This window comes from Notamacropus eugenii, chromosome 2, assembly GCF_028372415.1.
Source record: "Notamacropus eugenii isolate mMacEug1 chromosome 2, mMacEug1.pri_v2, whole genome shotgun sequence".
Classification (NCBI taxonomy): domain Eukaryota; kingdom Metazoa; phylum Chordata; class Mammalia; order Diprotodontia; family Macropodidae; genus Notamacropus; species Notamacropus eugenii.
The window spans coordinates 505,132,386-505,159,881 of record NC_092873.1 but is presented as its reverse complement, the minus strand read 5'-3'; the positions used below and the strand labels follow the sequence as shown (position 1 = coordinate 505,159,881).

The window sequence follows — 27,496 nt, the reverse complement described above, 5'->3', positions numbered from 1 at the left end:
TCAGGGTCTGTCACTGTCATCAGCCCAGGGCCTAGCACAGTGATTGGCCTTAGGCCTAGAGCTTGGTACATGCTTATCCAATTCAGCTGAATTGACATTCTGGTGCCAACCGGCCACCCCATGGCAGGAAAGGATGGGTTGTGCCCTGAAGGGTCAGCTCAGGACCTCCTGGGATCACTTTCCCTGCTCCCTCCACCTGACAGGTGGTCCTCCTCTTCCCCAGGTGTACCCCAACAGGTGCTGAACTTGTCTGTAGCCAGAGAGTAGCTGCTGCCCCTTCCCTCCCCTGTCCTCAAGGCCTAGCGTCAAATAAATGCTCCATCTGGCCTCATCTATGAAGACAGCCAATAGGGGAGGGGAGGGGAGTTTTACCTTTGCCCGAAGACCCCCTTTCATCCTTTAGGAAAAACTTCTCAGGAGACTGAAGGGACTCGGGGTTCTCCCTGCACCAAACACAGGCCTCTAGAGGATGCCATGGGGGGTGTAGAAGGCCAAGGGCTGGCCCTGCCCCTTGCAGGAGGGAAGGGGGAGTAGGCAGGCCCTAAATCAAGGTGGAGATCTCCTCCATCCTCTATCCACTCTCCCACTTCCGGACTCAGGCCCTCCCTCTAAGCCAGGCTGAATTGTCCAAGGGGCTTGGTACCTGCAGACCGCAAGGTTGGAGAGGGAGGGAGTGTCTAGAAGCATGGCCAGGGAGATCAGGTTTCCAGACAGCCTGGCCCCATCCTGCCCCTGCCCCAAGGGCTCATAAGAGCATCCCACTTGCACAGCTGCTAACAACCACATCATAAGCCAGTTTTCAAAATAATTTGGTTTTATAGCGTTCGAGTGTAACAAAAAGGCAAAGGATCAAATCCCTGGTTCTCCTGCACACAGGGAGGCGGTGCCAGGAGAAGTTCAGGCCCGCACAGCAAATTCATGGGCATCCCTCAGTGCTCAGTCCCCACCCCCCCCCAAATACATGATTAACATCTTCACCAGTTAATGCCGACAGGTGCTCCCCACCAGCAGCAGCACCCCTCTCCCCCTGCTGCAGGTGGTCCTGACTGATCATCATTAAAATGCCCCCTTCCCCTCCCCACCAAAGGCCTCCCCCCACCCTCCATCCTCCATCTCACCGTGCCATTCAGGGCACCAAGAAGTCTGGTTCAAAAGTCCCCAATCTGCCTGCCTCCCAGCAGGTCCAAAAAAGAACAGGACTTTGAGATTCCACTGCCCAGAGACAAGTAAGGAGGTTCCTTGAGGTTTGGGCCCCTGGCCCCCCACCTTAGTGCTTCCGGGGCCTGAGCCCACCAGAGGAAAAGAGCTCCTGATGCCCAGCTCAGCCCAGCCCCTGGTTGGCCAAACAGGTGTGGCCCTTCACATTTTGTTTCTTCAGGTCAATCCTTCTGGCCTCCCCCAGCATAGGGAGCTGTAGCCAGAGGCCCCGGGAAGCCCACGGAAGCTGGTAGAGACCAAACATACACACATATAAATATAAAAAGGAGAAAGGGGGGCAAGCACCATAATACTGCCTGCTCCTCACTCCATCCATCTGTCCAGCCAGCTGGCCAAGGACCAGCATGTTCCCCCACTCCCTCAGGGGTGCTTGCACACACCGCCAGGAGCAGGAGGCTCAGACAGCACCAGCTTCCAGTCCCCACAAGCAGGTCCTGGCCTCTTCAGGGGGGGCTCCTGCTAGCCACAGGACCACTGCCACCATCCAGGGCTCCAGGCTCAGGGCTCAGCCCCCTTCTCCATGGCCAACGTATGACAGAAGGACCTGGAAAGGGAATGGGGCACAAGAGGAAGAGCTAGTTCATTTGGTTTTTACAATTTCAGTTTTCAAAATCCTACTCCGAGTTCCATGGATGTTTGGGGGCTCGGGACCCTGGAGGGCTCCTGCTTCACCAGCGGGGTCTGTGCAGCAGTCCTCCCTTACTCCATGATGGCCCGGTAGAGTGCAGGTTCGATATAGTCTTCTCGGTATCGAGAGTTGATCACTCGCTGCCGTTTCTTTTCCTGTCTGATGTCCTTCTCTGTGAAGATCTCTGTGAAGCGCATGTCTGAGGCCACTGACTAGGAGGAGAGAAAAGCACATCAGTCCAGACTCCTCCATGGCCCGGGCCCTGCCCCAGGGATTCCAGTCACTCACCAGCCGGGACTTGACTCTCTTGGGGAGCTCCTCATCCAGAGTGTAGACATCATCTCTCTTCACCATGAGCTGGGAGCCGTCTTCAAACTCTACCTGCAAGGGGGCCTGGCTATTTAACCAGAGTGCGAGCTCACCAGGGTCCCGGACCCAGGGCGGGGGAGGAGAAGCTGCCTGCTGAGGCCTAAGAGGGGACAAGGAGCTGTCCCACCTCCCATTCCGGACTCCCAGGCAGAACTGATGAAGGGGAAGCTACCTCTGCAGTACCTGGTACATCTGGATGGGATGAGAAGCTACGAATGTCGCTCCATAGACTTGTCCATCTGTCCATCGCACTTGGACCACTTCCCCTCCAGCAGGAGGACCCAACTGGAGACAGTCACGACTCTAAAGGTTCAAAGGAAAGGAGGAGGGTGACCAAAAAGGAAGGCAGCATGCCTGCTGCTCAAGCTGGCCCAGGGCCCCAAGAGAGGAGAGAGCTGGGTACAAGGGTCCCATGCTACCCCTCTTCCTCTTTCAAGCTCAGAGAAGGGAAGCCTAGCACTGCCTCTGACCCGGACTTGAACCCAGGTCACCCCAGGGGGCAGCCAAGCAAGCCCCTTCTACTAGGCAAAGATCCTGCAAGCTTTGGGAAACCCAGAAACTAGCCCCTGGGGTTTCTTCGCCCAAATTTTGCATTAAGGGGCTCTCCCTGAAGGCTCAAGGGTTAAGATCAGCCTGCTCTACTTTCTATAGCATTAGATCAACTTGCAAGCCTCTTTCTTGACAGTAGAGGCAGCCAAGCAGAAAGAGAGGGGTGGGCTGCAGGCACCCCAAGAGAAGGGGGTTGCTTGGGGAGGAGAGGAGAGAGCTTTGCTGTCATTGAGGCAGGCCCTAGTTACCACAATGTCCTCAGGGTACAGATTGTCACTGAAGGAGCCGTCATCAAAGTTGACTTCGTAGAAGGTCTCCGTGGTGAGTTGGACCACCTCGCACTGGTAGAAGCGGCCATTCTTGTGCTTGCTGATGACCGTCTGGCCTGCAGAGAGGTCCTGGAGGGCACCCTTGGCACGCTGAAGGGAGACCAGGAGCCCAGGTCAGGCCACAGCAGGCGCAGGCCCAACAGCCTGGGTGTGGGCCTGAGAGTCCGGAGTCCGCACAGCCCACTGCCCACCTGCTCTCCCAGGGGACTGCCTCTTGGCACCTCCCTCCAAGCTCATCCTCCAACACCCCCAACTGGTTCCTGGTGGGGACTAACTTCTAGGCTGTCTGAGCCCCGACACGCATCTCCATGGACGAATGTCCAAGACGGGAAGGAACCTGACACCGAGCCAATGCCGACCAGCACCTCTCAAAGTGTGGGGAGACCTGAGAGGACTCGGGGTCCCTTCACCTGGAGAAGAGAAGGCTAGCTGTCTTCAAATGTCTGAAGGGCTCCCATAGGGACCACTGGGCCCCAGCAGTTGCTGAGGATGAGATCTGGAAGGTGTCAGAACCAACTGCCGAGCAATCAGAGCCAGCTAACAAGGGAGCAAAAAGCAAGGCCCCCGAGGGGGTATGTGTGAGAGAGAGTGAGCCCTCTCTGGAATTCCGGGCTTCCAGCAGAGTCCTTGCCCCACGGCCCTGGGGCTGCTGTGAGAAAGGGAGAGTCCCTGTCTCCTCTGCCTCTCCGGAATGGCCACCTCCCTCCCTCCCTCACCTCTGCCTGAGAAGGAACCTTGTGTCGAAAGCAGGTGATGAAGACCACAAAGGGCCAGTCGTCTGGCTGCATCATCACCCCCGCGGCCTGGGCACAGCTCACGTGGAAGGAGGTTGGGCACCGACCATGGGAGCATTGGACACAGCAGCCGGCAACCCTCTTCCTCCGCTTCTTACAGAAGACGCATTTCTGGAGCAGACAGACAGACGGTATTCCCATTATGGGAGTGGACCTGCCCAGGCCCCACCCAATACTACAACCCTGAAGCTGCCCAACAGGGCATGGGCCCCTGCCCCTCTCCCTCACCAGTTTGAAGCGGAGAAGAGGGATTTTGCTCAGGTCCACTGGGCTGCGCTCGGCGATGTTGACAAACTTGGCTTCCAGGACTGCGATGGCACACATTACATGGACCCACCTATCACCAGGACAATGAGCTCGACCTTGGCCAAGACTGTCCAGAGCCACCTTCTACCCTAGCCTATACCCAAAGGATGCCAGACTGGCACCCAGCCTCCAGAGGGAAGGATCATGCCCCACCCTAGCCCACAAATCACCCAGTAAAATTCACCAGCCCCACTAACTGTCTGCATCTCACGGAGTCCAATCAAACCCAGGTTTTAAGCCCCTGGGTCTTAATTAACCTCATGGGTGTGACTTGGGGGGCAGGAGAAAGGTGGGAGAAAGCAGGAGATGTATGCTTAGCAGCTGACCAGGAACAAAGGGTGGGTGGCTACAGCAGGAAGGGCCTCCTATCAGGATACAAGCCCAGTGGGGCTTATCCTGGGCCCTTCTACTGGATGGGCAGGGCCCTAGCACAGAGGTCCACAGGTGGCTCCCCAGCCCCTCACAGGCTAACTCATGAGACTACAGCCTTGAAATGCCAAAAGTTATGCACTGGTCTAAGCTACCCTGGATCTGCTCTCCTGGCTGAGCACCAGTGACCGCCCCCCAAACACTTCCAGAGTGCTCTTGTCCTCATTTCCCTGAATGACCCCTCCCCTCCTTCCCTCCTCTCCCCTTAGTGCTCAGCCTGCCATGTCACACAAGTGGGGAGAGGACCCTGAACTCACCGATCATCATTGGCTCTCTGTAGGGCCCCTCCTCGCAATGAACACAGGCAGCAACCCTGAGGGTGGAGGTGGGGGTAAGCAGCGGCCACTGCACTAGCTGCACTCCCTCTCAGAGGTTGCCAGCAGCAAGGTTTGTCACCTCCCTCACCAGCAGGGGCAAGCTGCCCTAGCTGCTCTCCCCAGCCCAGCCACTCCTCACCTCCTCCAGAGCACTTGCTGCACACCGAGAGCACATCCAGTCATCTGAGGCCTGCTCCGGGGAGACTCCGTAACAGCCTAATCGAGACAAACCAGAGCCCTTCAGGGAAAGCCCTGAACACCACACACACTATCACCAGCACACACCTGCTAAGTGTCTTTCTGGCTGTCCTGGCATTCTGTAATGGCTACATACAGGGGATGCTCACAGTTTTTGTGCCTCAACAACTCTCATGAGACATGGAAAAACAGGATTAGTCCCATATGACACAGGAAGAAACCAAGGCTAAGGTCCAGACACCTTTTTTGCCAAAAGCCACACTGCAGCTGGAAGCTCATTCATGCTGGACTTGACACTCACTCCCACCTCTCCCTGCCCGTGCCTGACAATTGGCTTTCAGAGTTTTCAAACATTTTCATGGAAACAATGCTCCCTGTCCTTTCTCCAGGGCTCTGATACAGCCTCACAGAGTCCCAGAGGAACAGGACCTTCCCAGCACCCAGAGAGTCTGGCATGTGGTACCCTGGCATTGGAAAGTCTGTGGCTTTCAGTCTCAGGAACACCAAGTGCCCAGTGCACCTCAGGCATGCAGAAGGTACTCAAACTATGCCAGGCCAAGAAGGGTAGCCCCCTTACCAACACAAAGGTCACCTAGGACTTACTAGCATGGACACAGACACAGCATTTCTTGCAGGTGATCAGGATGCTGGTGCCATCTTCCTCCAGGTAGGGTGTAGAAAGGCTGAGATCCGTGCTACACCCTGTCGCGGTGAAGCACATCTCAGGAATCAGGGGCTTGGTTCTGCGTCTCCCTGGCTCTGCATCAGGTCCATCTGTCCAACTCTGGTTGTGGGCTCCTCCCTCAGCCTAAGAGACAGACAGGCAGCAGGCCCTACTGGGCATGCGAGGCATCACACAATAATGCTCCTGACAGAAACATCATCAAATACAAGAGACAGGGTTCCTGAAGATGAAGCCTGCTACACTGTCCCCTCCCCTACCTGGCAATGGGGAGAAATTCAAGGACTCAAATAACCTCCACAGGACCCTCAATGACAGCGCACGAGTCTAAACATCTCCATAGATCCTCCAGGATGCTGTCCATTCCTGACCAAAGCCTAAGTCCTATGCCTCCATCAGCTATTCCCCACCTTATCCTAAGGACCTTCAACAGAAGGGGCTATTGTTGGGCCTTCATCCCCAAGTCCACCCCACTAAGATGCATGAAGGCCAGACTTCAGGGGAGCACCATTTGTCCTGAGCCTTCCCCAACACAGGCCTCTGGACATTGCCTGTGCCCAGTCTTTGAGGGACAACCAGAATGTGACAATGCCATCTCCCTGTTCCAGGCCTCACCTGCTGGTAGGTTTGGAAAATCATACAGACTGCACAGTGAGGAGGCTGCTGAGCCATGCTCTCGTTGTATGCTCTTTCGGCCTCGAAGTTCAGGGGTCGGTTCTGCCAGAGCTGACTCAGGGGCTTGGCCCAAGGCTCTGTCTCCTCAGCCTCCTCTTCTGGGGTCAGCTGCTCACCAGCCTCTACAACAGAGATCAGTCACAAGGTGAGGATGCAGGGAGGGAGCTCAGGCCTGCTGGGCAGCTTCAGGCCCCTGGCCCAATGGGACAGCCACCGAGGTGTGACCTACAGAATCATCCAAGGTCCTGACAATGCAGGAAGCCGCCTCCCCCACTGGGATGCACCAGTGCCCAGGGCAGGCTGCTCAGGATGAAACACTGCCAGAGAGAACACAAGGCCCAGAAGCCATTTGGGCAGTGTGTCTGCACAGGTCCTGAGTGTGCCAGAGGAGGGGCACTGCCAGGCATTTTATGAATTGTGCAGTCAGTCTGAATGGGCCCTTCCTCTCAACATGCTACCTGCAAACAGCTAGCTTTCTCTCTGCCTCATTTCATTCTCCTACTGCCAGTATCAGTTAGCACTTAAAAATAGTTTTGAAGTTTGCAAAGCACTTTGCCTGATTCGATCTTCACCACAACAGGCCTGGGAGGTGAATTCTATTATCTCCATTTTCTAGATGAGGAAGCTGAAGAGTGAAGCAACATTTGAACTCAGGTCTTCCTGACTTGAATCTGACATTCTACCTACTGTACACTTTAGCTGCCTTAAAAGAAATGCTTTTTATTTCCTTTCTTTAGTCTTACTGCAACAATGTCTTTTTTTTAACTTTTTAATATTTTAAATATTAATTTTAATATTGCTTTTATTTAAAGCCCAAAAGTTAAGAGCTGACACCCACATTTGTACGTAGAGAGGGAAAAAACCTTCATCAGAAAAGGAGGAGGCGCAGGGATCTTTTTCAAGGCTCATCATCACTAAGGCTCGGTGTCTTTGGGCCCGGAGGGAAGGCAGTCAGGCAAAGGGCACGACGTCTGGGGTCAGGTTCACAAACAGCCCCCACAGGAGCGGGTGCGAGCAGACAGCATCAGAAGGGCTTCCTCTTCTCACCCCCGAGGCAAAGTCACCCCCTTCCCTTCACAGGCTGAGGAGACTGGAGAACTTAGCCTTGATTTTGCTGCCAGAATTTCTAGAACTACCAAGTAATGACAAAAGGGCACCTCTGCGTAACTTGTGCACTGGCTTCCTTACTGCAAATGAGGCTGGGCTAGAATTCTCCCTTTATCCTTCCCTGATTTAGTTATCTGGCTAGATTTGTCTCATAAAGAGTTTGGCCCAGTGCCTTCTCAAATATCAAGAACTATTTTCTAAGAGAGCCTGTCATTCAGCAACATATCTGGAATACACCGCTTCTCTCCTCTGACAAGGCAGACCCTCCCTGTTACCTCACACCTGGACCATAGCACGAGCTGCCGGGGGTGTGGGTTGCCTCCAGTCTCCCCCTGACTCTAAGTGATCTTCCACTCGGCCAGGACCTCTGACCAGTCACCCCCTTACTCAATAACCCCCACCAGCTCCCTAAGCTCCTCCATCTGGCCTTTGAAGCCCTTCATAATCTATTCCCCCTGACCTTTCCAATCTCCTATCCCCCCCCCACCACATTCTCTGTGAAATGGTGACCCTGACCTCTGGCTCTTCCTCCAATAAGACATTCCAGAGACACCCAGCAAGACTACAGATTCCAGGCCTTTGCTCTGACTGTCCCCTGTGCCTCTCCGCCTCATGGCTTCCCTGGCTGGGCTTTCAACTGGATGCTTCTCCACCCCCCTCAAGGCTGGTGGCTTCCCTCTCCATATGGCTGGTTTGTCTAGCACTGCCTGCATGTTGTCTTCCTGCTAGACTGAGATCCTGGAGAGCAGAGCAGGGACTGTTTTTGGTCTTTCTTTGTATGCAGAGCACACAGCACACTGCCTGGCACACAGCAGGCACTTAATGCTTAATGATTATCATTCCTTTTTGGTTTTAGAGGGGGTAGGGGAGGCATTGGGGTTAGGTGACTTGCCCAAGGTCACACAGCTAGTGAAGTATCAGGTGTCTGAGGCTGGATTTGAACTCCTGACTGCAGGGCTGGTGCCCAATTCACTGCACCATTTCGCGCCCCCAGACCCAAATAGCAGCAATTTCAGCCAAGCAAGAAAAAGAAACCAGTGAGATGCCCGTAAATTATGGCACAGCTCATACACAAGCTGGGGTGCCTGAATGGCATGGAATCTCACATGCTGTGAGAAACGACAAGCCATGAGTAGAGAGAAGCTTGCAAAGAACTCCATCAACTGCTGCCAAGCAGAGCCTGCAGAGGCAGAAAAACCAAATGGCTCCCCCACCAGGACTGCAGTCAGGACACGCCACCAGAATGTCTCTGCAGCAGCCAAGAACGGCTAAAACATGGTCCCACTGGAAGTAACCTGGGCTCCCTAATGGGTGGGGGAATGCTTCAGAAGCCCCATATCCCATCACCTAACTCTCATGGCCACAAGGAACACAGGGAAGGCATCATCCAACAGGACCAAGCCCCCAACCTAGAGGGAGACCAGAAAACGTCTGCATAGAGTTCAACAGAAGAGGGTTAAAGGAGCAGGGATGGGCAACCTATCTGGAGCACAGAGGGCCCAGGGGAGGCCTGAAGGGACTGGAAACACGCCCAGAAGTCTCCCCTGCTCCAAGCTCCAGGGTACAAGGATTCCCAGGACCCCAGAGCCTGGCTCCTGGCACAGAGCACAAGCCCACCTACCTGCCTCCTCTCACAGCACTTACCATCATCACTGCCACACTCTTGGGCCACAAGCGGGTGATGGCGAGGGAGCTTGCTCAAGGGCTGCCGACGGCCCTTCGCCTGCTGATTCTCCTCTTCTGCATTCTAGGCCAACGACAAGAGTGGTTGGTGCAGAGCTCCAAGCAAGCCCAGCAGGAGAAGGCCCCCCCCCAGAAGGACCCTTTCCCCTCTTCCCTGGAGCTGTTTTGCCGTCTTGTCCTTAAGGTGCGGTTCTCACTCAGTTGTCTGCTGCTCAGAGTCAGCCTACTCCAAGGCCCAGCTTTTTAAAAGCAAGATGGTCATTTCCAACCCCAGGGTCTACATAGAGTACATCATCTCTTAAAAGCCCTCCAAGGCCACAGGCCTGAGTACCCCACAATGCCTTGCCCAGTGAGAATACAGCAGAAATGCCAAATCAAGAAGACTGGCATGCTCTCTACCCCTAAACCCACGAAGGTTAACATACCCAGAAATCTCCTGTCACCTTCTCCCTAATCTTGGCTCAAATGAAGAAGTGGTCTCTTCCTCCTTGCCAAGGCAAACTCTCTTGGCACAAGTGAGTCGGTTCCATGCCATGTCCTCCAAAAGACTGATCCCTCCATCCTCCTGCCTACAAACATGCCCACATCTCCCTCGTCACCAAACCCCTCACTCAATCCTTCCATCCTCGCTAGCTACTATCCTGTATCTGTCCTCCACGTGCCCTCCTCTCACCTGAATTCTCTACACTGCAGTTTCTGACCTCATTCAATCATCTCAAGTTCCCAAGGCAAACCTGATGGACTCTCCACCATTTTTCTCTATCTGTGCTCACTGACACTCCTGACACTCAATCACTCTGTGCAGCTCCTTCTTTTGAGGTTTTTGTACCACTGCCCTGTCGTGGATCTCCTCCCATCTATCATGCAGCTCCTCAGTCTCCTTTGCTGGATCTTCATTCAGGTCATAGGCAATGGGCATCCCACGAGGCCTGTCCTAAGGCCATTTATTTTCACTCTATAATCTTAATTGTCACCTCTGTACTGATAATTCTTAGACTGACTTACCCTGATGTCTTAGCTATTCCAGTTTTACATCCCAGAACCATCTTTCAGGCATCTCAGACTAGATGTCCCATAGATATCTTAAACTCAGCACATCCTAAAAAGAACTTGTTTCCCCCCCAAACCCTCCCCTATTACTGTGGAAGGTATGCCTAGGCTTGCAACCTAGATGCTGCTTTCCTCAACTCCTCACCTTTATCATCTCCAGTTCTCTCTTCTGACCCTGGCACCCCCAGGTACAAACCCTTGCTGCCTCACCTCTGGACTAGTGCAACAGCCTGTTAACCTCTCTACCAAGTCTCTGCCAGTCCAATCTGACCATGTCACCTCCTATTCAAATTCCAGTTGCTCCTCATCATCTCCAAGATCAAATATAAAAGCCTTTCATAAGCAGGCCTATCTCTTTACACCTTACACTCCTTGCTCTGCCCCTTCATGTTCTCTATGATCCAGTGATGCGGGTCTCTGTGTTGTTTCTCAAACAATACCCATCATCTCCAGATTCTTGGCATTGTCACTGGCTGGTGCCGCTGCCTGGGTTGCCCTCCCGCCTCTTCTCCACCTCCCAGGTTCCTTCAAGCCCCAGCATTAAAATCCCACCTTATACAGCAAGCCTTTCCCAATCCCCCTTAACGCTGGTACCTCCTCCCTGGAGATTACCTCCAATTTATCTCTCTATATCCCCTAGCTCCCTTCAAGGCTCAACACCTTCAGGAAGCCCTCCCTGACTGTCATTTCTAGCATCCCACAAACTAAAATGTACAGTCTCAGACATGCATCAGGATGCCAATAGCCCATAAGGCAGAGTGCCAGGCACATAAAGGAGCCTAGTCAACACTTACTGACTCATTAGCTTTGGAGTTTCTCAAGGGTGGCCAATTTTTCCATTGTTGGTCCCTGTCTCATCCTTGGGCAGAGATGGGCGGCTGGGCAACCTCTAAGTGTTAAGGAGAAAGCCTGCCCCTGGGAGCACTTCAAGAAGACAGGGGCTGCTGCCAGCCCATGCATGTAGCTCACTAGTAACATCTACCTACCAATGACAGGAACCTGACTTCCCAAGGGTGACTGGGAAAGGGAGGCCTTGAGCACACGCAGATCTTGGGCTAGTACCAAGAAGAGTGCCACACAGGGGTGGGCAATCAGCTCCTACGGGACATGGCTGAGACCTTGGCCCCCTATGTACATGCCACCCCAGCAATGTTTGCTAAGGTTAATCTTCTAACCTGAGGGAGCTTTAAAAACCTCCCTGGTTTAGCAAAAGGACTGCAGTGTGGACAGTGCCCCTAACACTGAGTTATTTTAACATGACATATCAAGGCAGACTATGGCCAACACCAGACCTACTGAGCAGGACCACAGTGCGGGGAGGAAGGAAGAAAAAGATGATTAAAGGCCTACTATGTGCCAGGCACTGTGCTAAGCACATTACAAGTATTATCTCATTTGATCCTCATAGTGATCCTGTGAGGTAGGTGCCCATTTCATAGTTAAGCAAACTGAGGCAGGCAGACAGACGTTAAGTGATTTGCCCAAGGTCACACACCTGGAACGTGTCTGAGGCTACAGAATTAGAACTCCAAGCCCAGCACTCTCTCCACTGCCACCAGGCCCAGGAAGGGCCAAATCAGGCCTCCAGGCCACATCTGGCCCACTAAGACCTCAAGTGCAACCCTTTGACTGAATCCAAACTTTGCAGAACAAATCCCCTCAATAAAAGAATCTGTTCTGTAAAACTTAGACTCAGTCACTAGGCTGCAGGTTCCCCAGCCAGAACCAAAGGCTTCTGCCTCAGAGCAGGAGTAAACTTGGACCTGGCTTCCCTGTCCCCACCAGTGCCAGCACCTCTGACAGTTCTTGTTCCGAGTCATCATCCTGGGCATAGCTATGGGCAGGTGGTGCTTGGCGGGCTCGGTGAGATCGCATCTCAGAACCGCGAGCTCGGCTCTTTCTGGAGGCCTGATTTGTAATGCCAGAGAGTGAAAGGTCCAGGACTCCTGCCTCCTCCTCCTCCTCCTCTTCCAATTTCACATTCTTGAGTTCTTCAAATCTGACTTCAGCAGAGTCTGGATAATCTGAAAGGAAGAGTGCAGTGAGATCCAAAGGACAGGCAAGGCCATTCTGAGGTTATTGGTGAGGCTGGAGGACAGTGGTCATCAGACTAACAGGTAGGCAGACATATCCGAGGCAGGTCCCACAGGGTTCAAACACTCAGAGGAGAAAAGACATGCTCTAAACCTTCTTCTGTAGCTTATTGGATGTCTGTACCTCCTTCCTTCCCATCAGAGAGAACCGTGAGCTACACAAAGCTGGTGAGTCACCAACTCCAAGTGGCCCCCCAGGACTCTGCTCTGTCTGGGGTCATGGAAGGGTATCGAAGGCTGGCTAAGCCTGTGGTTTGAGCCAAGCCTGGCTTGGGTGGCAAAAAGAAGAGACTAACCTGGTGAAAGCAGGGTGCCATTCTCAGCGCGCAGTGGTGACACCAAGTCTGGGCCAGGCTTCCCAGGAGCAACGGCTGCCTGCTCCCCATCCATGTCATAGGGTTCTCTCTGGGCAAAAGCCTCGCTCTCACTCACCTCCTGAGGCACCTCAAGACACACCCGGTGCCTCTTGGCTCCAATCCGATACTTGGTGGGGCTGTTAAGAGAAACACCCACCTTCTTAGGGAAACCCTGGATTGTCAATAGGCACTGGGACTAGCACATCTAAGATACAAACAGGGACACAGGAACTCATGTTCTATTGCAATGGCACAGTGGAAAAGTCACTCCCGATCCTCGATCTCCTTAGGCAAATCACCACCTCTCTGTGCCACAATGAGGAATCGGATTACGTCTCTAGAAGGCTTCTTCTACTCCTAATATTCATGATCTCCCATGACACCCCCCACCCTGATCTGTTCTCTATTTGTTCATTCCCAGCAGAAGCTCTTAGCCAAACCTCCACCTCCAGCATTCTCAAGACAAGTTTCACACCCTCTTGGGCTGGACTTACTGAAAAGCATCTGCTTGCCCCCTGCCAATGCCCCAAGTGGGACGCTGACCGTGGCAGGGGGCTCTGGGTTTGCAACAAGTCAAGCCAGGAGAGGGAATGTTGATTCGAGGAGCCCTCCCCAGGGCCCCAAAGGACCAGGAGTCTGTCACAAGAGCTCCCAAGGAAGAGAACACCCAACACTGCTTGTGTCCTTGACACACAAGCTCTACGACCATCAGAAGCAGATCTACCTTCTCCTGGCATCCTCATTGACTGGCTCCCCATTGTTGTCCAGGGCTTCCTCTGGGCAGTCCTGCTGCTCCCCCTTGTGGAATTCAGCTGCCTCAGGGGTGGGCAGAGTGTGGTCAATGACAGGGGCATCTTTGCCGGCCTTCCACAGCTTGTACCGCTCAGGCTGGAACTTTCGCACAAACACATCCATGGATATCTTCACCATATCCTTCCGGCAAGAGCACTGTACCACAGAGAAACAAGGCTGCTGTTAAATCCCCAAAACTGGCCCTAGCCTTGCCACTGCCCATACAGTTCCCAGAAGCCAACTGTCCCTCCCTGAGAGCAAAGCTACCTGGATTTCCCCTGAGGCCTAGAGCATTCCCTGAAGGGCAAGCACATTTTTCTGACATTATGAGCTCAAGAACCCAATATGAATCATTGATTAGCTAATCATCTCACTTATAGCAACAATATCCCCAAGGGATTTGCACCTCAGTATTCTTTATCCAATTAACATCAATTAGCTCTTAGAATAGGATCTTTACTGAGAAGACACAGGAAGAACTGAGAAGCCCATCATACAGAATGCTCCTTTCTCCAAAGGTTCAGGGTCTTAAACCTCCAGAGTGACAGGGAGTGGTCCCAGGAAGGAAAGTGAGGCAAGTCCAAGGTGGAATACTCCTCCCTCCACAAGGATACTAAAAAGGACTAAATGGGATTGTCCTGAAGCCAGAGATAGGACGGAGCCAAAGCAGCCCAAGCCCTTCCCTAGGGAGAAATACCTTTTATGCCTAAAAGGTATGTCTGGACTTTCAGGGTTGGTCTGTTTAGCAAAGAAAAAAAACAAGGAACATGGTTTGTGTTGGGTCTGTGCAGAGTGGAAGAGGGGACTTCCTGGTTTAGGCCAAGACACAAGGGCTCTCTCCCTCCTGGCCTAAGAACCTTGACCCCAAATCTGCAGGTCCAGTTAGTCTCTCAACCTCTGGGCACTGCTTCTTTTGAAAACGATGGATGAGGAGATGTGGGGCTCCTGCTCCTGTCTTCCTTCCCCCTCCAGAATGGTGCTGCTGGGCTGGCCAGTCTGCAGTAGCCAGGGCTCCCAACAACCATCAGGAACCACTACCCTTCTTGTACCTTCACTGTGCCAGGGGCCTCTCAGGGCAGGGGTAAGGCAAGGCCTCCTATGTAAGAGTCAGGTACACTTGTACCAGGAGAAAGGCCTAGGCTGCAGGAAGAGCCAGCCCTTTTCCAACACCTTAGTGTATGAAGTGGGTCTGAAGGCAAGAAATGTACCTTCACCTTCAAAATCTTAAGAGCAAAGGGCCTGGAATTCCAACACTTATGAAAGGTTCTCGTATGGTGAAGATCTTGGACTTAGGGCTTAAGACGTGGCTGTATATTATATAAGATGACTTATTTAGTGACTGAGTCCGAGTCTCAGAGCTGGATGAGACCCCAGCAGCCACCAATCCAACCTACCTAAAATAAGAATCTCCCCTATTTGCAGGTGCCCACTTGGCAGCTACTCCAAAGCTCCTCTGTCCCACCCAGGTGCTCCCTGGCATGGAAGCATCCACATTAGCTAAGCCAAGCTCTTCATTACACCAAGCCTCAAAGCCTCTCTCAGAAACATTCCCCCAGGGCACTGGGTTCAGCCCCTTAGGGATAGGGAAGGGCAAGCTTGACCCTCCTCCCCCAGTTCATTACCACATAGGAAATTCCCTGAACCTTCTTTCACTAGACTACATGTCCCTGCTTGTCATGCGACCTGGATATCATCCTCCCAAAGCTGTGCTGAATGCCCAAAATTGGTCCAAGCACTCCAGGTATGCACTCGGCAATGTGGATGGGGAGGCTCCCCACCTCCTGCCCTGCCCAGCAGGCACAGACTCCTCCAGCACCTTACCAGAACAGACTGCTTGCCGTACTCAATCCAACGAAGGGTGGCAAAGTTGGTAGACTCAGCACAATTGAAGCCATGGTTGAAGCCAGCATGGTAGCCATAAGGAAAGGTGATCATAAACTCTCCAGCCTCCTGAGTCACCTGAAACCAAGAGAGAGTCCCAGTTGAAGAAGTAGAGCCCATGGGAGGGAGGTCTGCTGGCTGGGTGGCCTTGGGCCATCATCTGCACAGCTAGGAGATTCCAGAAGCGAAGGCCCCTTTCCAGGCTTCTTGGGCCACCTCAGGATTCTCCAAGTTAACTCTTCCCCCATCTCCCATTTCTACCTCCAGATCAGAAATGCTTGTTCAGCCCCTGTGGGCCTGTTGGAACTCCCTGACCCTGGCCATACTCCCTCTGTCTCTCAAACATCCCAAGCCCACCCCATGCCAGAGGTGGCCCAAGTCTGAAAGGGGAAAGGCCAACAGTAGTTAGAGCAAAAAGAGTCACACTCCAAAGAATTAGAAATTGAAGAGATGCTCATTAATTGGGGTATACAATTGTGATGGAATACTGCTGTGCTATAAGAAATGACAAAGCAGGATGCTCTCAGAAAAACCTGGACACTTATACGAACTCATGCAAACTGAAATGAGCAGAACCAGGAGAACGCTGTACAGCGGTACAGTAATACTGTACAACAATCAACTGCAAGTGACTTAGCTACTCTGAAGAAAGTGACTCTAGACAATTCCAGAAGACGTAGGACGAAAAATGCTACCTGTTCCCAGAGACCTGAAGAACTGAGTGCAGACTGAAGCAGGTCTTTAACTCTCTGTTTACTTTTATTCTGCTTTTCTTTTGTAACATGGCTAACACAGAAGTATGTGTTGCGTAACTTCATGTGTAGAGTTGGTATCAAATTGCTAAACTTCTTGAGGAGGGGACAGGGGTGGGGAGAGAATTTGGAACCCAAAATTTTTAAAAATTATTGTTAAAATGTTTTTACATGTAATTGGGAAATATTTAATGAAATAAACAGAACTTTTAAAGCCAAGTCACACTAATCAAATGCATAAAGCCCAGCTGGCAATCTGCCAGGACCACCAACTCCAAGCCCAAGAAGGGGCTTCTCCTCCCTCCAAAAGCCCATCCATGCACAGAAGGCCTGACTGAAGCCTCCCCAACTCCCAAGTCAGCAAACAGGGAACTTACCTTATCAAAAGGGATGCCATACTTCTTCAGGATTGAAGGGGAAATCAAGGTCATTTTATGGCGGAGAAAAGCCTCACAGCTTTGGGCACTTCCTGGAAAGAAACCTGTGTAACAGAGGAAGAGGGGTTAAGGCCAGTTGCCTGGAGGCTCCCAGGAGAGCCCCCTCCCAGAGAGTGGTAGCCCAGCCCCTAGCTGTCAGGGACTCTTGGTACACATTACACATTTCCAGCCTCAGCTTACAAGGTCCAGGAATGAGGAAGAAGAAGCAGTGGCTACACCTCCCAGGTGGGGGCTGGTCCCTCCCACCAGCCTGGACAAGCGGCTTTCCCCACAATCAGCACACAGCTTAAGGCCTGGGGCGTCTATCTCTAACACCCAAAGCACAAAGGCATGCCTTGGTGGCCTCAGCCCTCTGGACAGGCCGTCTTCTGAAGGGGAAGGGAAGAAGGGCTGGGCTGGGCGTCCCAGGGGAAATCTATAGCTGAGGAAGACAGGGCAGACAAACGCTACCTTTGGCCAGTCGCTCCAGACGTTTGCCGTGCTCTGGAGGAATGGAGTACCTGCAGGCACGCAGGGGAGAGGAACACAGTCTTACTTTACTTACGCTTGGCCGCTGCCTGGTCCTGTCTCCTCATCCCCAAAGGCATCGCTGCCTCTTGCAACCCCAAAGTGGGATAAGGTGCAACAAGGTGAGAAGGTTCCCAGGAGCACAGTCAGGAGCACCAACCCCAGGGGATGGGGCGACACTTCACCAGAAGCCATAACTTAGCAAAGCCACAATTCTGGCCACCTAAAGCTTCCCTGCCACCTGGCTGCTGACAGACATGCCACCTTCAGCAGCCCCAAGTCCAGGGCAAAAGAGGAGCCTGAGTCAAAAGGTGTTTGCCAACCCTCACGTGTCTCAAAGAAGAAAAGCTGCTTGGCATGGCTACTGAGGCAGGTGCCAATCACAGTGACATCAAGTGCTTGGAGGTCCGCATGGGGCTTGACCCCATAATCTCATCTGATCCTCCAAGAGAACCAATGCAGCAGCATCCCCCCCCGCCATCTGGCCAGCCCTAAGCAGCCTCAGCCCCCTCCCAAGGAGGTCTAACCCTCAGCTTTCAGGAGTCTGCCCACTCCCGTTCTTGCCAAACAGCTGGTTCATCTGCTTCTTCCTAGCCCCAAGGCTCCTGGTGACCTGGCCATGACCCTGGCTTCAGCTGTACCTCTGTGCCTATCACAAGTCTCAAGTTTTTCTTATTAGGCCCAACCTTTGTTTCCGTACTCAATACTTCTACCACAGGCCTGCCCTACCCTTTCCCCCAAAACCTGCTCCTCTTCTGCCCAGCTGTCCTATTTCTGTGGACAAACCACTGCCCACCTCTCCCCTGTCCTGCCAGTGCCCATGTGGATACACCTGTAGAAATCCTCATCAGAACATCAGCTCTTCCTTTCCCTGGGCCACCCCCACATCTGGGGGTGGCAGGGAGCTAGGTTCTCTGTCTCACTCTCGTCACTTCTCCTGTACACTCTCTCCCCCCACTCTCAGGCAGGCCTGGGGTAGCTCTGACCTGTACTCTCTCTCCAGTCTCTCACACATCCCTGACCAGTCCACCCTCCGGGGCTGCCAGGAACATCTTATTCATGTCTAAGTCCAACCATGTCAAAGTGCCACAGCAACCAGTGACCAGTGGCATGCTGGCTGCCCCCTCTCCCATCCTTTCTTCCCATTCCATTCCCCTCAGTCGCCCTAAGCTCCAGAGAAATTGACTCAGATGCAGACCCTTCAGGATACACCCTCCCTGGCCTGGAAGGGACTTTACTCTCCTGTGTTTTTCTGGGTACCTAAGGGCACTGCCATCAGGCAGATGGGCAGGTTGGACTCACCAGGACTTGGGCTCCCCAAAGTGCAGGTAGTTGATGCTGTACAGGTCCATGTCCTCTGTATGCCAGGCAAAGGAGGTCTTCCACATGCCAAAGTAGAGGTAGGGAGTGTTGACACCTTCAATGGTAATGCCGCTCTCATTCTCCACTACGTCCAGGATGGTGTTCAAGCGGCCAATGTTCCACTCATCTACATGCTGCAAGCCACAAGCCAGATCAGGAAGGGAAGAGGGGGTCCAGTAGGCACCACCCCTCCTCACCCCACAGGCCTTGGGAATGGAATTCCCAGGTGGTTGTAAGTGGCATTGGTAGCAGCAGCAGGAGTGCTTCGGGCAAGGGAGGACACATGGACAGGCCAACAAGATCCCTGGTCAAGAAGATGATGCATGGGGAGTGCAAACTGCAGAGATATGCATGCAGCAGAGGGCTGCCACTCAAGTAGAGAAAAGGGCAACTTCTTGTATTGTCACCCACTCAGTAAAGCTACACCCCCAGCTCAACACTCAGTCACCAACACTAAGAAAGTACCCACCATGGAGCTGGCTCAAACACCTGGGGCACACAGCTTATAAAGAACATTGATAACAGGATATGGAGGGACTGAGAGGAGGTGGTACAGTGGGGCAGTAAGTCAGGAAGGGGAGGGAAAACAAGCTGAGATGCCTCAGGGACATTTGGGGCTAGATCTCAGGAGAGGGATTAGGGCCATGTTGTATAAGACATCAGGGAACCAGTTGTACAGAAATGAACATTACCACTCCCACTCCCCACCTCCCTAGAAGTGGTTTAAGATCACCAAGGGAGAAAGGGTAGAGGGCTTCTGGGCAGAGGAGACCCCTTTCAAATGGGGTAGAAGGGCCAGGCACTGAGGCTACAGGGCAGTCCTGGAGTGACAGGGGTCTTAGACCCTTCTAGCCAGAAGCAAGAATCACCAAGTGGTCACTGTCATGGAGAGGAAGAACAAAGCTCTGGCTAGTCCTGCCCAGGTCCTGTGTTGGGGGTGTAAGCTCAGTTTCATGTGGACAGTCTTGGGCAGGTAAAAGTGAGGACTTCTAAAACCTTAGAGTTCTCATGAGGCCCCCCAGGGAATAGCTGGGAATTGAGGCGTGAGACACGGGCTATCTCGTGCATCTCCGCCTCTTCTCCATGGGATACATGCTGGGGAGAGCATCCCACCCTTGAGATTGGCCTGGGGTCTGAGCACACCTGTTGTTGACTAAGCTAAGGGCTGAGAGCACGCCCGGTATTCACGTGCAAACTATGCGGTGGGAGAGCTTAAGTAGGGTCAGGAAAGCCTGAAGGCACTCTTTGCCCTGAAGGGCCCTTAGAGGGCAGAGGGTCCCTCCCTCTCCCACTCCCACTCTCTTGCTGTACGATCTTTGCCTCCTTGGGAGGAGAAGGATTCCTCTCTCCTGAGGAAGAATTCACCCTGCACATGTAACCAAGACCCTGAATAAAACCTAACCCTTGTTCGACTCTGGAAAGTCTCTTCTCTCAATACGTTTATCCGGTTTGGCCAACCAAAGACCTGGATGACAGGTAAGGTAAGACTCGGGTAGCCCTTCGGCCTCAAGGCCGGACAGTCCTGAGCTATGGTACCTATGCACATCCAAAAGGGAAAGGCCAACCTCCTGGCAACTCCCAATTCTTTCCTACTTGGGGAGTCTACAAGACAGCTAATCATCTAAAGTGACAAGAAGAACCCCCCACGTAGAGGAAAGAGTGACTCTCTAGAAAGTCTGAGGGTTTTTCCCTTGCAAGCAGGCCTACCCACTGGAGTGCTAAAAGGCTGGACCCTTTCCCAGAAAGAGAAGGACTGGTGTGTTAAGAGTGCAGGCCTGGGACCCTGGAGTTGAGAATGAGGTTAAAAAATAATGACATGACTTGCACTTGACTTTGTTTTGAGGGAGGGCTGTGCAAGGTCACCAGCCTCACTTCTCCTCCAGAGCCATCTGGATCCAGTGACCAGATATTCACCAGGATGACTGGAGATGACCCAGGATGAGGCAACTGGGGTTAAGTGATTTGCCCAAGGTCACACAGCTAGTGAGTGTCAAGTGTCTGAGGTGAGATTTGAACTCAGGTCCTCCTGACTCCTGCACTGGTGCTCTATCCACTGAACCACCTAGTGGCCTGAGGTTAAAAAACAAAACAAAACAAAAAAACCCCTGAAACATAATGGTACCTTCTTAGGCGGAAGGGAAGGGAATGAGCATATACTTAGCATCTACGAGCCAGGCCGTGTGTGAAGCACCTAACAAATCTAACCTCATGCAATCCTCACAATAGCTGTTGGAACTAAGTGCTATTATTATCATCTCCATTTTACAGATGAGGAAACTGAGGCACAAGGTGATGAAGGGATGTGCCCAGGACTGCACAACTAGTAAGTGGCCAAGTCTTCCTGAGTCCAGGTCACAGGGAGTCCTTTCCCTTCTGATTCTGGCTTAGACACCAGGCCTTCATCTAAGCAGCTCTGATGTGTGAATCTGCCCCTGGAGTGAGCTCAGAGCTTCCGCAATGGGCAAGAGATCACAGGTAAAGAGACAGAAGTCCTTCCCATTCTTTTGCACTCAAGGCCCACACCATGACCTCTCTTCCCCATACCAATGAGCCATCAGTCCAACCCTGTATTGTCCTCTCCCGAGTCCCTCACACCCTTGTTGCACACAGGGGTACCCTGCCAAGTCTCAACCCCACCATCTACTGCCTGCACCCTATATGTGTGTGTGCCACTGAACCAAGGTGGAGCAAACACCACAGCTTCAGGGTCCACTACAAACATATGTCACATGGGGCCCTTGCTGATGCCAGGCGACTCTATTATACTTCTATCCAGGGACTCTGGCCTTCTGGCTGTCCCCCTGTCTGGGAGACTGTTCCTCCCCAGGCCTCCATCAAGCCCCAGATAAAACTCCATCTCTCACAGGGAGCCTTGCCCCTGCCGGTTATTTGACTTCTCCTGCACACTGCTCCTGCAGATACACTTCTTTGCTTGTTGCCTCTTGTGTTCTAACACAGTAAGAGCTTCATGTGGGCACTTTGTCTCTTTTGTGCAGCCTTCAGCAGAGCACCTGGGGCACAGAGTTGGTGCCTAATGTTTGGTGACTTTCCCCCTCCTGAGAGAACTTCAATCACAGTCAATGGCACAAATTCCCACCATCTACATTGGTTCAATCCAACCACTCTCCAAACTTCTTTGTCTTTAAGTCCTATGTCTAAAGGGACAAGAGTAAGAGGGTCACCTTAGTGTCCTGGATAAGCCTGAGTCACAGATCCTGCGGAATGAAACCCCAAAGCGTAAAGACTAGCAGCTCTAACTGGGAGTCCTGAAAAACGGGGGGGAGAAAAGGACAGAAGGGGGTCCATGGACCAATTTTGAAAAATGTGAAGTCTGCCAATAAGAAGCTAAAACTGATGTCAGTTTCTGGTACGACTGGAGAATATTTTATGACAAGGACAGTCCATGAACAACTAGAAAAGGGGTTGTACCACTGTACCACTGGGCTGTACCAGACTTGCCAGACTGGCCTTACCACCTCCCAGAGAGCTGGCAATTATCAGTGTCTAGAGATTCTATTCTGGACAGGGCCAAAGCAATGGAAAGTCAGAAAGAACTAAGTGGTCCTTGGCTTCCTTGTGTTTATGGTCCTGAGCACCAATGAAGTGAGACAGAGGACCAATGTCCCACAAAACTCCTTGGTCAGCCTCACCAGAAAGACCCCAGGAGCCATCTTGCCCAGAGGGGGCAAATGAACTATGATGACTGGGCCTCATCCAGCCACGACTCAAGCCTTGGGGAAGAGTTGACCACAGTAGGAGCCAAGTTCCATGCTAATAGCTGAGGATACAAAGGAAGACAAAAAGATCCCATCTAAGACAAGAACTGCGTCTCCAAAGACAGGAAAAGCCTGCCCAGAGTCTGGACACATCACATGGAGGGCCCAGCATCCCTCAGAGGGTATGCCAAGAGCTGCCATGCTCATGGCATGCCACTTACAAATGGTTCCATCCATTCTCTTGTTGGCCCATACAACCCAAAAGAAGTTATGTCTGGGGCAGGATTTGAAACTAGGTCACCTCCAAGGCCATCCTCTACTCACTAGGCCTCCCTACCTCCCCAGCATCCCTCCTTACCTTTTCATACAGTGTCCCATTCACATCAGCACCATAGATGGGGGGGTTGAACGTTAGATTTTTCCAGTATTTTCGCTCAAGTTCTTCAAATTCATTGTAGCGTGGGGTACAGTACCTTCGAAAACACAAATGGACACAAAGTGCTCAATCATTCCCCACCAAGAGGACAAGACAGACAGCAGAGTCTCCTGTGCTGCAGGAAGAAGAAGAAAGGCAGCAGAGGAAAATCTGCTTCCTGCCTCCATCCAAATGCCCCTCAACTGCCTGCCTTGGCCCAGCCCTACAGGCATCTACAAGTGCCACCTTCAGAACTAGAGGGGGAGCAGACCACACACCAGCAACTCTTCTGCCAATCACAAACAAGGTCCTCAAAGCCCCCAGCCAGTCTACCTCCTTCAGAGACGGATGGGCCTGCTCCCTGGCCACTCACCGAGCATGCACAAAATCTGAGAATATCTTATTAAAGGGATGGTCAAAGAACACCTAGAAAAGGAAGCAGGCAAAGGATAGGCCAGAGAGGGGAAGAAGGGAAGGCAGGAAGACCAGGCAATGCAAAAGCTATTCTAAGAGTATAAACAAGAAATGCTGAGGCCTTGACCTTGGCAACTGCAGCAGACATGGGAGAAACTGCAGAACAAGGCTCAACGTGGCCTGGGCAGCTGGGCAGCATGGGGGTAGAGAAGAACAGACAGGTGATGATGACTCCAACGACTCAGCCTGAGGGATGGTAGCTTCTGCCCAGGAGCCTCGCTGGCAAATATCCAACAAGGGAGAAGGGATGGCTGGCCTGGAGGGTCCAAGGCCACAGTGGCTGAGCTGTCCATCTTGAAGGTGGAAAAAGGTCATCACTGAGGACATGAGAGGGAATGAGACCATCGAGCAAATGCTGAGAGGAAAGGGCAGGCCTGAAGCAGGACCCTGGGGGACCAACCCAGGGAAGCTAGTGAAGAGCCAACCAAAAAAAGCCCAAAAGAGCTTGTTCAGAGGGCAAGCACAAAGGCATCAAATGTTGCCCGTGGGATGAGGAAGCCAGAAAAGGCTGCCTCAGTGGAGCAGAAGAGACACAGGCCTGAGGAGGGCCCATTCAGGACCTGACCTAAGGCAGCTTCCTTTCTAGAACTCTACCGGCCACAAGAGGAAGCAGGTGGCATGGCAGAGAGGATGGCCAAGGGCAGGAGGCTGCCTACCTAATCCTATGCAGTCCAGCTCCAAAGAGCTTGTGCCTACAATGGTCTGGCAGCTATGCTAACTCTTTACAGCCACGTGGACCTCATCCTAGAGGGGAGGGGTGGGATCAGCCTGCTGTGCCAGTGGCAGCAGGATGCTGGAGGTGTGGAACTGGAAGGACATGGCCACACAGGAACCAGGTGCTCCACAAGAAGAGGGACAGCTTGATTGCACCTTTAAGGGCATGGCACAGACAGGGCGCCAGCGTCATGGGGGCAGGCTGGGTCAGTGCAAGGGGAGGCAAGAAGAGGTTCAAGGCAGGCAAGTCTGGTGAGGTCACCTCCTGAGATGGAAGGGCAGCTGGAAGGATCCAGCTGAGGCTGAAGAGTGACTGTATCCTTCAGCCAGGCTGCCCCCAGTCCCTGAGGCAGCCTCCCAATTTGGAGGCATCCCTTGTCCTAGAGGAGGTGAGGGCCAAAAGCCAGGAGGCGAGTAAGGGCTAGGGCAGAACTATGGCCAGGTGCTAGGAGGGCAGCAAAAGGGGAGAGCTAAGGAGTCTCAGGAATGAGGAAGCCCCTCCTTGGAACTCTATCAAAGTTCCAGGACTAGTGAATGGGGTGAATGGCACTGCCCCAAAGTCCAAGCTATGAAGGCAGGGCCCAGGGGAGGCAGGAGGGGCTATTGATGGAGACATCTGTTTGAATGGCAGCAGAAGCACTGGTGAACCAACAAAAAAGAGAAAAATCAGGATTCTGGTTGAGGGACAAAGAGCTTGGAGTGAATCTCAAATAGGCTCTGGAGTGAAATCAGGTCTTATGGAAGGATCTAGAGAGAGGCACATGAATGACCCAGAGTGGATGGGCATGTCAGAGGCCAAAAGGCTGTTTGGAGTCAGAGGCTTTGGGTTTAAGTGATGGCTTTGACACCTTGGACCAGTGGGACCTTTAGCAGGTCCCCCAAGAGGTGGTATGAGACAGGACCAGGGGGGCAGATCACCCAAGAGATGGGGCCAGGGGGCTCCACTGGCAGCCAAGGGCCTTGGGTTCAAATACTGGCTAGGCCACTTCTACCTGTGAGAGCCTGAGAAAGTCACCAACTTCTCTAGGTCTCAGCTTCCTTATCTACAAAAGTAAAGAGGCTGGACTGGAGGGACTAACTGCCCTTGGATAGTTTCCTCATCTGAAAATGTGAGCTTGAGCAGGGCTCTCCAAAGCCTCAGTCCTTGGATCCTACTAGCCCTCAAGGAAGAGGAGCTCAAAAAGGGATACCTGGGAAAGGAAAATGGGCAAGGCTCAGGTGCCAAGCATTCAGGGAGGAAAGGTAATGAAGGGAGAAAGGATGCAGCAGAGACAGGAGGCCCCATCACAGAAAGCAGTGAGGGCTGGCTTCCATCCCAGACCCTCCTCAGATGAGACAGGCCCCAAATGGCTCAGTTTGGTAGGGCTGTCACACCCTGGCACAAACTTTACTCTCTGGAGCCCCTTGCTTGGGACTGAGCAAAAGAAGGGCAAAGAGCAGGTACTGCTCAGGCACCAGGACAGGATGGCAGTGCCTGTAGGGATAATAAGGGGCAGCAGTGGGAATGCTCTGAGTGTTCCTTACTCACTTATCACTGTTGGCTATTCTGCGAAACTCTCGAACAGTCATCGCCTTCTTTTGGATGTTGTACTGGGTAAAGAGGCCAGACTGACCAGTCACCACCTGCTGGATGGGGGCTGGGATGACCAAGTCATCGATGTCATCATAGGTCGACCTTGGCTTCCACTCCTTTGGAGGAACCACCTGCAAAGACAGATCTGAGTCTACTCACTCTGGCTTGGTGACCACCCACCCTCAGCCCTCATGCCACCTAAGACCAAGAAAGGCAGCTGTGGGCCACTTATAGCAAAGGCTGCCTGGGCACCATCTGAAAGGTGGTAACAAAGTCCAGGAGGGCCCCAATGTTTGCATCCTCAGCCAGGAGCTGAGAACACTGGGCCTGGAGTTGAAAAGACCTCAGCTCCAATCCCATCTCAGACACTCACTAGCTGTGTGGCCCTAGGTAAGTCACTTAACCTCCTCTGCCCCCCTCAGTTTCCTCATCTGTGAAATGAGTATAATCATTGATCCCAGGACTGTTGGCAAGAATCTAACGAAGCAGCACTGGTACCTCACCCAGCCTGGTGCCTGGTACATAGTAAGTGTTGTATAAATACCACTAGCTATGGTTATCATCATTACGACTAGACATGGGAAGTCACTTGCTCTGGGTGGCCTCTTACTGGAACCTGGCAGGATGGTGGCCTAGTTTCCTGGACTCTGGGGCTGTGTCTCATGTGCAGAGCCAGCCTCCCCACCCCAGGCATAAGAAACACAAGAGACACAGTTGGGAGCCCCAGCACAATGACCTTGGCCAGCCCCGCCCTATGGGCTCCTTGGGATTCAATGTAAGCAATGTAGCGGCTGAAGGTCCGAAACTCCTCCATGGTGGGGTAGAAGGTCATGATTCGGGCGCTGGGGTTCAGACTGTCTGACTCGGAAGCCATGCTGCCTCCTCTTCTTGGTTTGCTCTAAGTTATCTGGAGGGAGGAAGAAAAAGCTGAGTTCTCTAGGTCCCCCCTTCCCCCGGCTTCCCCACAGGACTCTGAGAGCAGGGACTGAATCCTTCGCCATTCTTTGTACTCCCAGCAAATGCTTATTAATGCTGGTTGGCACAGGGACTGACTGTGGCTCTTGCCTTTGTGTGCACTCCCAAGGGCAACAAGGAGGCCCAGTGGGTAGACTGCCAGCCCTGGAGTCCTGAAGACTCTGACACTAGCTGGGAGACCCTGGGCAAGTCACTTCACCCTGCTGGCCTCAGTGTCCTCAGCTGTGAAATGAGCTGGAGAAGAGAATGACAAACTCCTCCAGTATCTCTGCCAAGGAAATCCCCAACGAGGTCAGAGTCCGCGGTGACTGAAACAACTGAGCCCTGGGAAACCATAGGTGCTCCATTAATGCTAAGAATCTGGTTCCCCAGAACTGGGCCGCTGAGGGAATGCGGTCAGCTCAACGGCCCGGATGCACTCACAATCAATGAGCATTTACTGGGCTCCTACTGTACGTGCCAGGCGCTGAGCTAAGAACAAACGACAGTCCTTGCCCTGCCTGGAAACCTCGGTCTAATGGCAAACAACTGTGTACAAACAAGCTACAGACTGGATGAAAAGTGTTCAGTTGTGGGAGAGCCCAGCTGCCGGGCGGGCCGCCAGTTGCACCGTCCCCCGTCCGCGGAGGCTGGGCTCAGAGGCAGCGGGACCGCGGGGGCCGGGGCTGCTTCCTCCCTTAGAGCAGCAGCCCAAAGCGGCCCCGAGGGCCCCCGGCCCCCGCAGGCCCGACCCGCAGCAGCGGCAGGAAGAAGTCTAGGTAGGGCCCCCCGGCGCTCATTGGCCGGGCGCAGCGGGCACGGATCAATGAAGAGCTGAGGGGCCGCAGCGCCGCCTCCCATTGGCCGGGGCGCCTGCCAGTTCGTACGCGGGGGGCCCCCGCCGCCCCTCCCCCACCTGAGAATGGCCAGCTGCGAGCGCAGGCCTCGGGGTCCAACGCGGGCCCACGGCGCCCAGAACACTCACCCGCACGTGGCCGCCGCTCCGCCGCGGACCTCGGCCTGGCGCCGGCGCCGCCTCGGGCTCCACGGAACGCAATCCACTACGCCCACCGCGACCACCTCGGACCAGGGACTCTACCAGCTCCGCCTCCCGCCTGCTCGCGCAGCCGCACAGC

General features: G+C 53.2%; 1 protein-coding gene across 6 annotated transcripts; it reads right to left on the bottom strand.

The window, feature by feature from the left end:
* Positions 1-796: 796 nt before the first annotated feature.
* KDM4A (lysine demethylase 4A) lies at positions 797-27,496 on the bottom strand. 6 transcript variants are annotated; one of them, XM_072649154.1, is made up of 22 exons: positions 27,346-27,496; positions 26,143-26,313; positions 25,362-25,537; positions 22,589-22,703; positions 18,455-18,648; positions 17,096-17,145; positions 16,586-16,689; positions 15,397-15,534; positions 13,508-13,731; positions 12,724-12,920; positions 12,129-12,358; positions 9,246-9,348; positions 6,435-6,616; positions 5,741-5,945; positions 5,079-5,155; positions 4,880-4,935; positions 4,116-4,224; positions 3,810-3,998; positions 3,013-3,183; positions 2,399-2,518; positions 2,135-2,227; positions 797-2,058 (listed from the first exon to the last, which is right to left on the bottom strand). In XM_072649154.1, the coding sequence occupies exons 2-22, from the start codon at positions 26,278-26,280 to the stop codon at positions 1,918-1,920; spliced, it is 3,012 nt and encodes a 1,003-aa protein (XP_072505255.1). In that variant the 5' UTR covers positions 26,281-26,313; positions 27,346-27,496; the 3' UTR covers positions 797-1,917. The 6 variants fall into 6 exon arrangements, 4 of the variants coding, with proteins under 4 accessions (XP_072505255.1, XP_072505256.1, XP_072505257.1 ...); XM_072649155.1 differs by having other exon boundaries at positions 3,828-3,998; XR_011975771.1 differs by lacking the exons at positions 797-2,058; positions 2,135-2,227; positions 2,399-2,518 and adding an exon at positions 3,369-3,503 and having other exon boundaries at positions 3,066-3,183.

Coding starts and splice junctions, on each gene's coding strand:
- KDM4A (XM_072649154.1), bottom strand. CDS start 26,280: ATGGCTTCCGAGTCAGACAGTCTGAACCCCAGCGCCCGAATCATGACC. Junction 25,538..26,142: donor ATAGGGCGGGGCTGGCCAAG/GTCATTGTGCTG, acceptor CTGTCTTTGCAG/GTGGTTCCTCCAAAGGAGTG. Junction 4,936..5,078: donor CAGCAAGTGCTCTGGAGGAG/GTGAGGAGTGGC, acceptor CTCCACCCTCAG/GGTTGCTGCCTGTGTTCATT.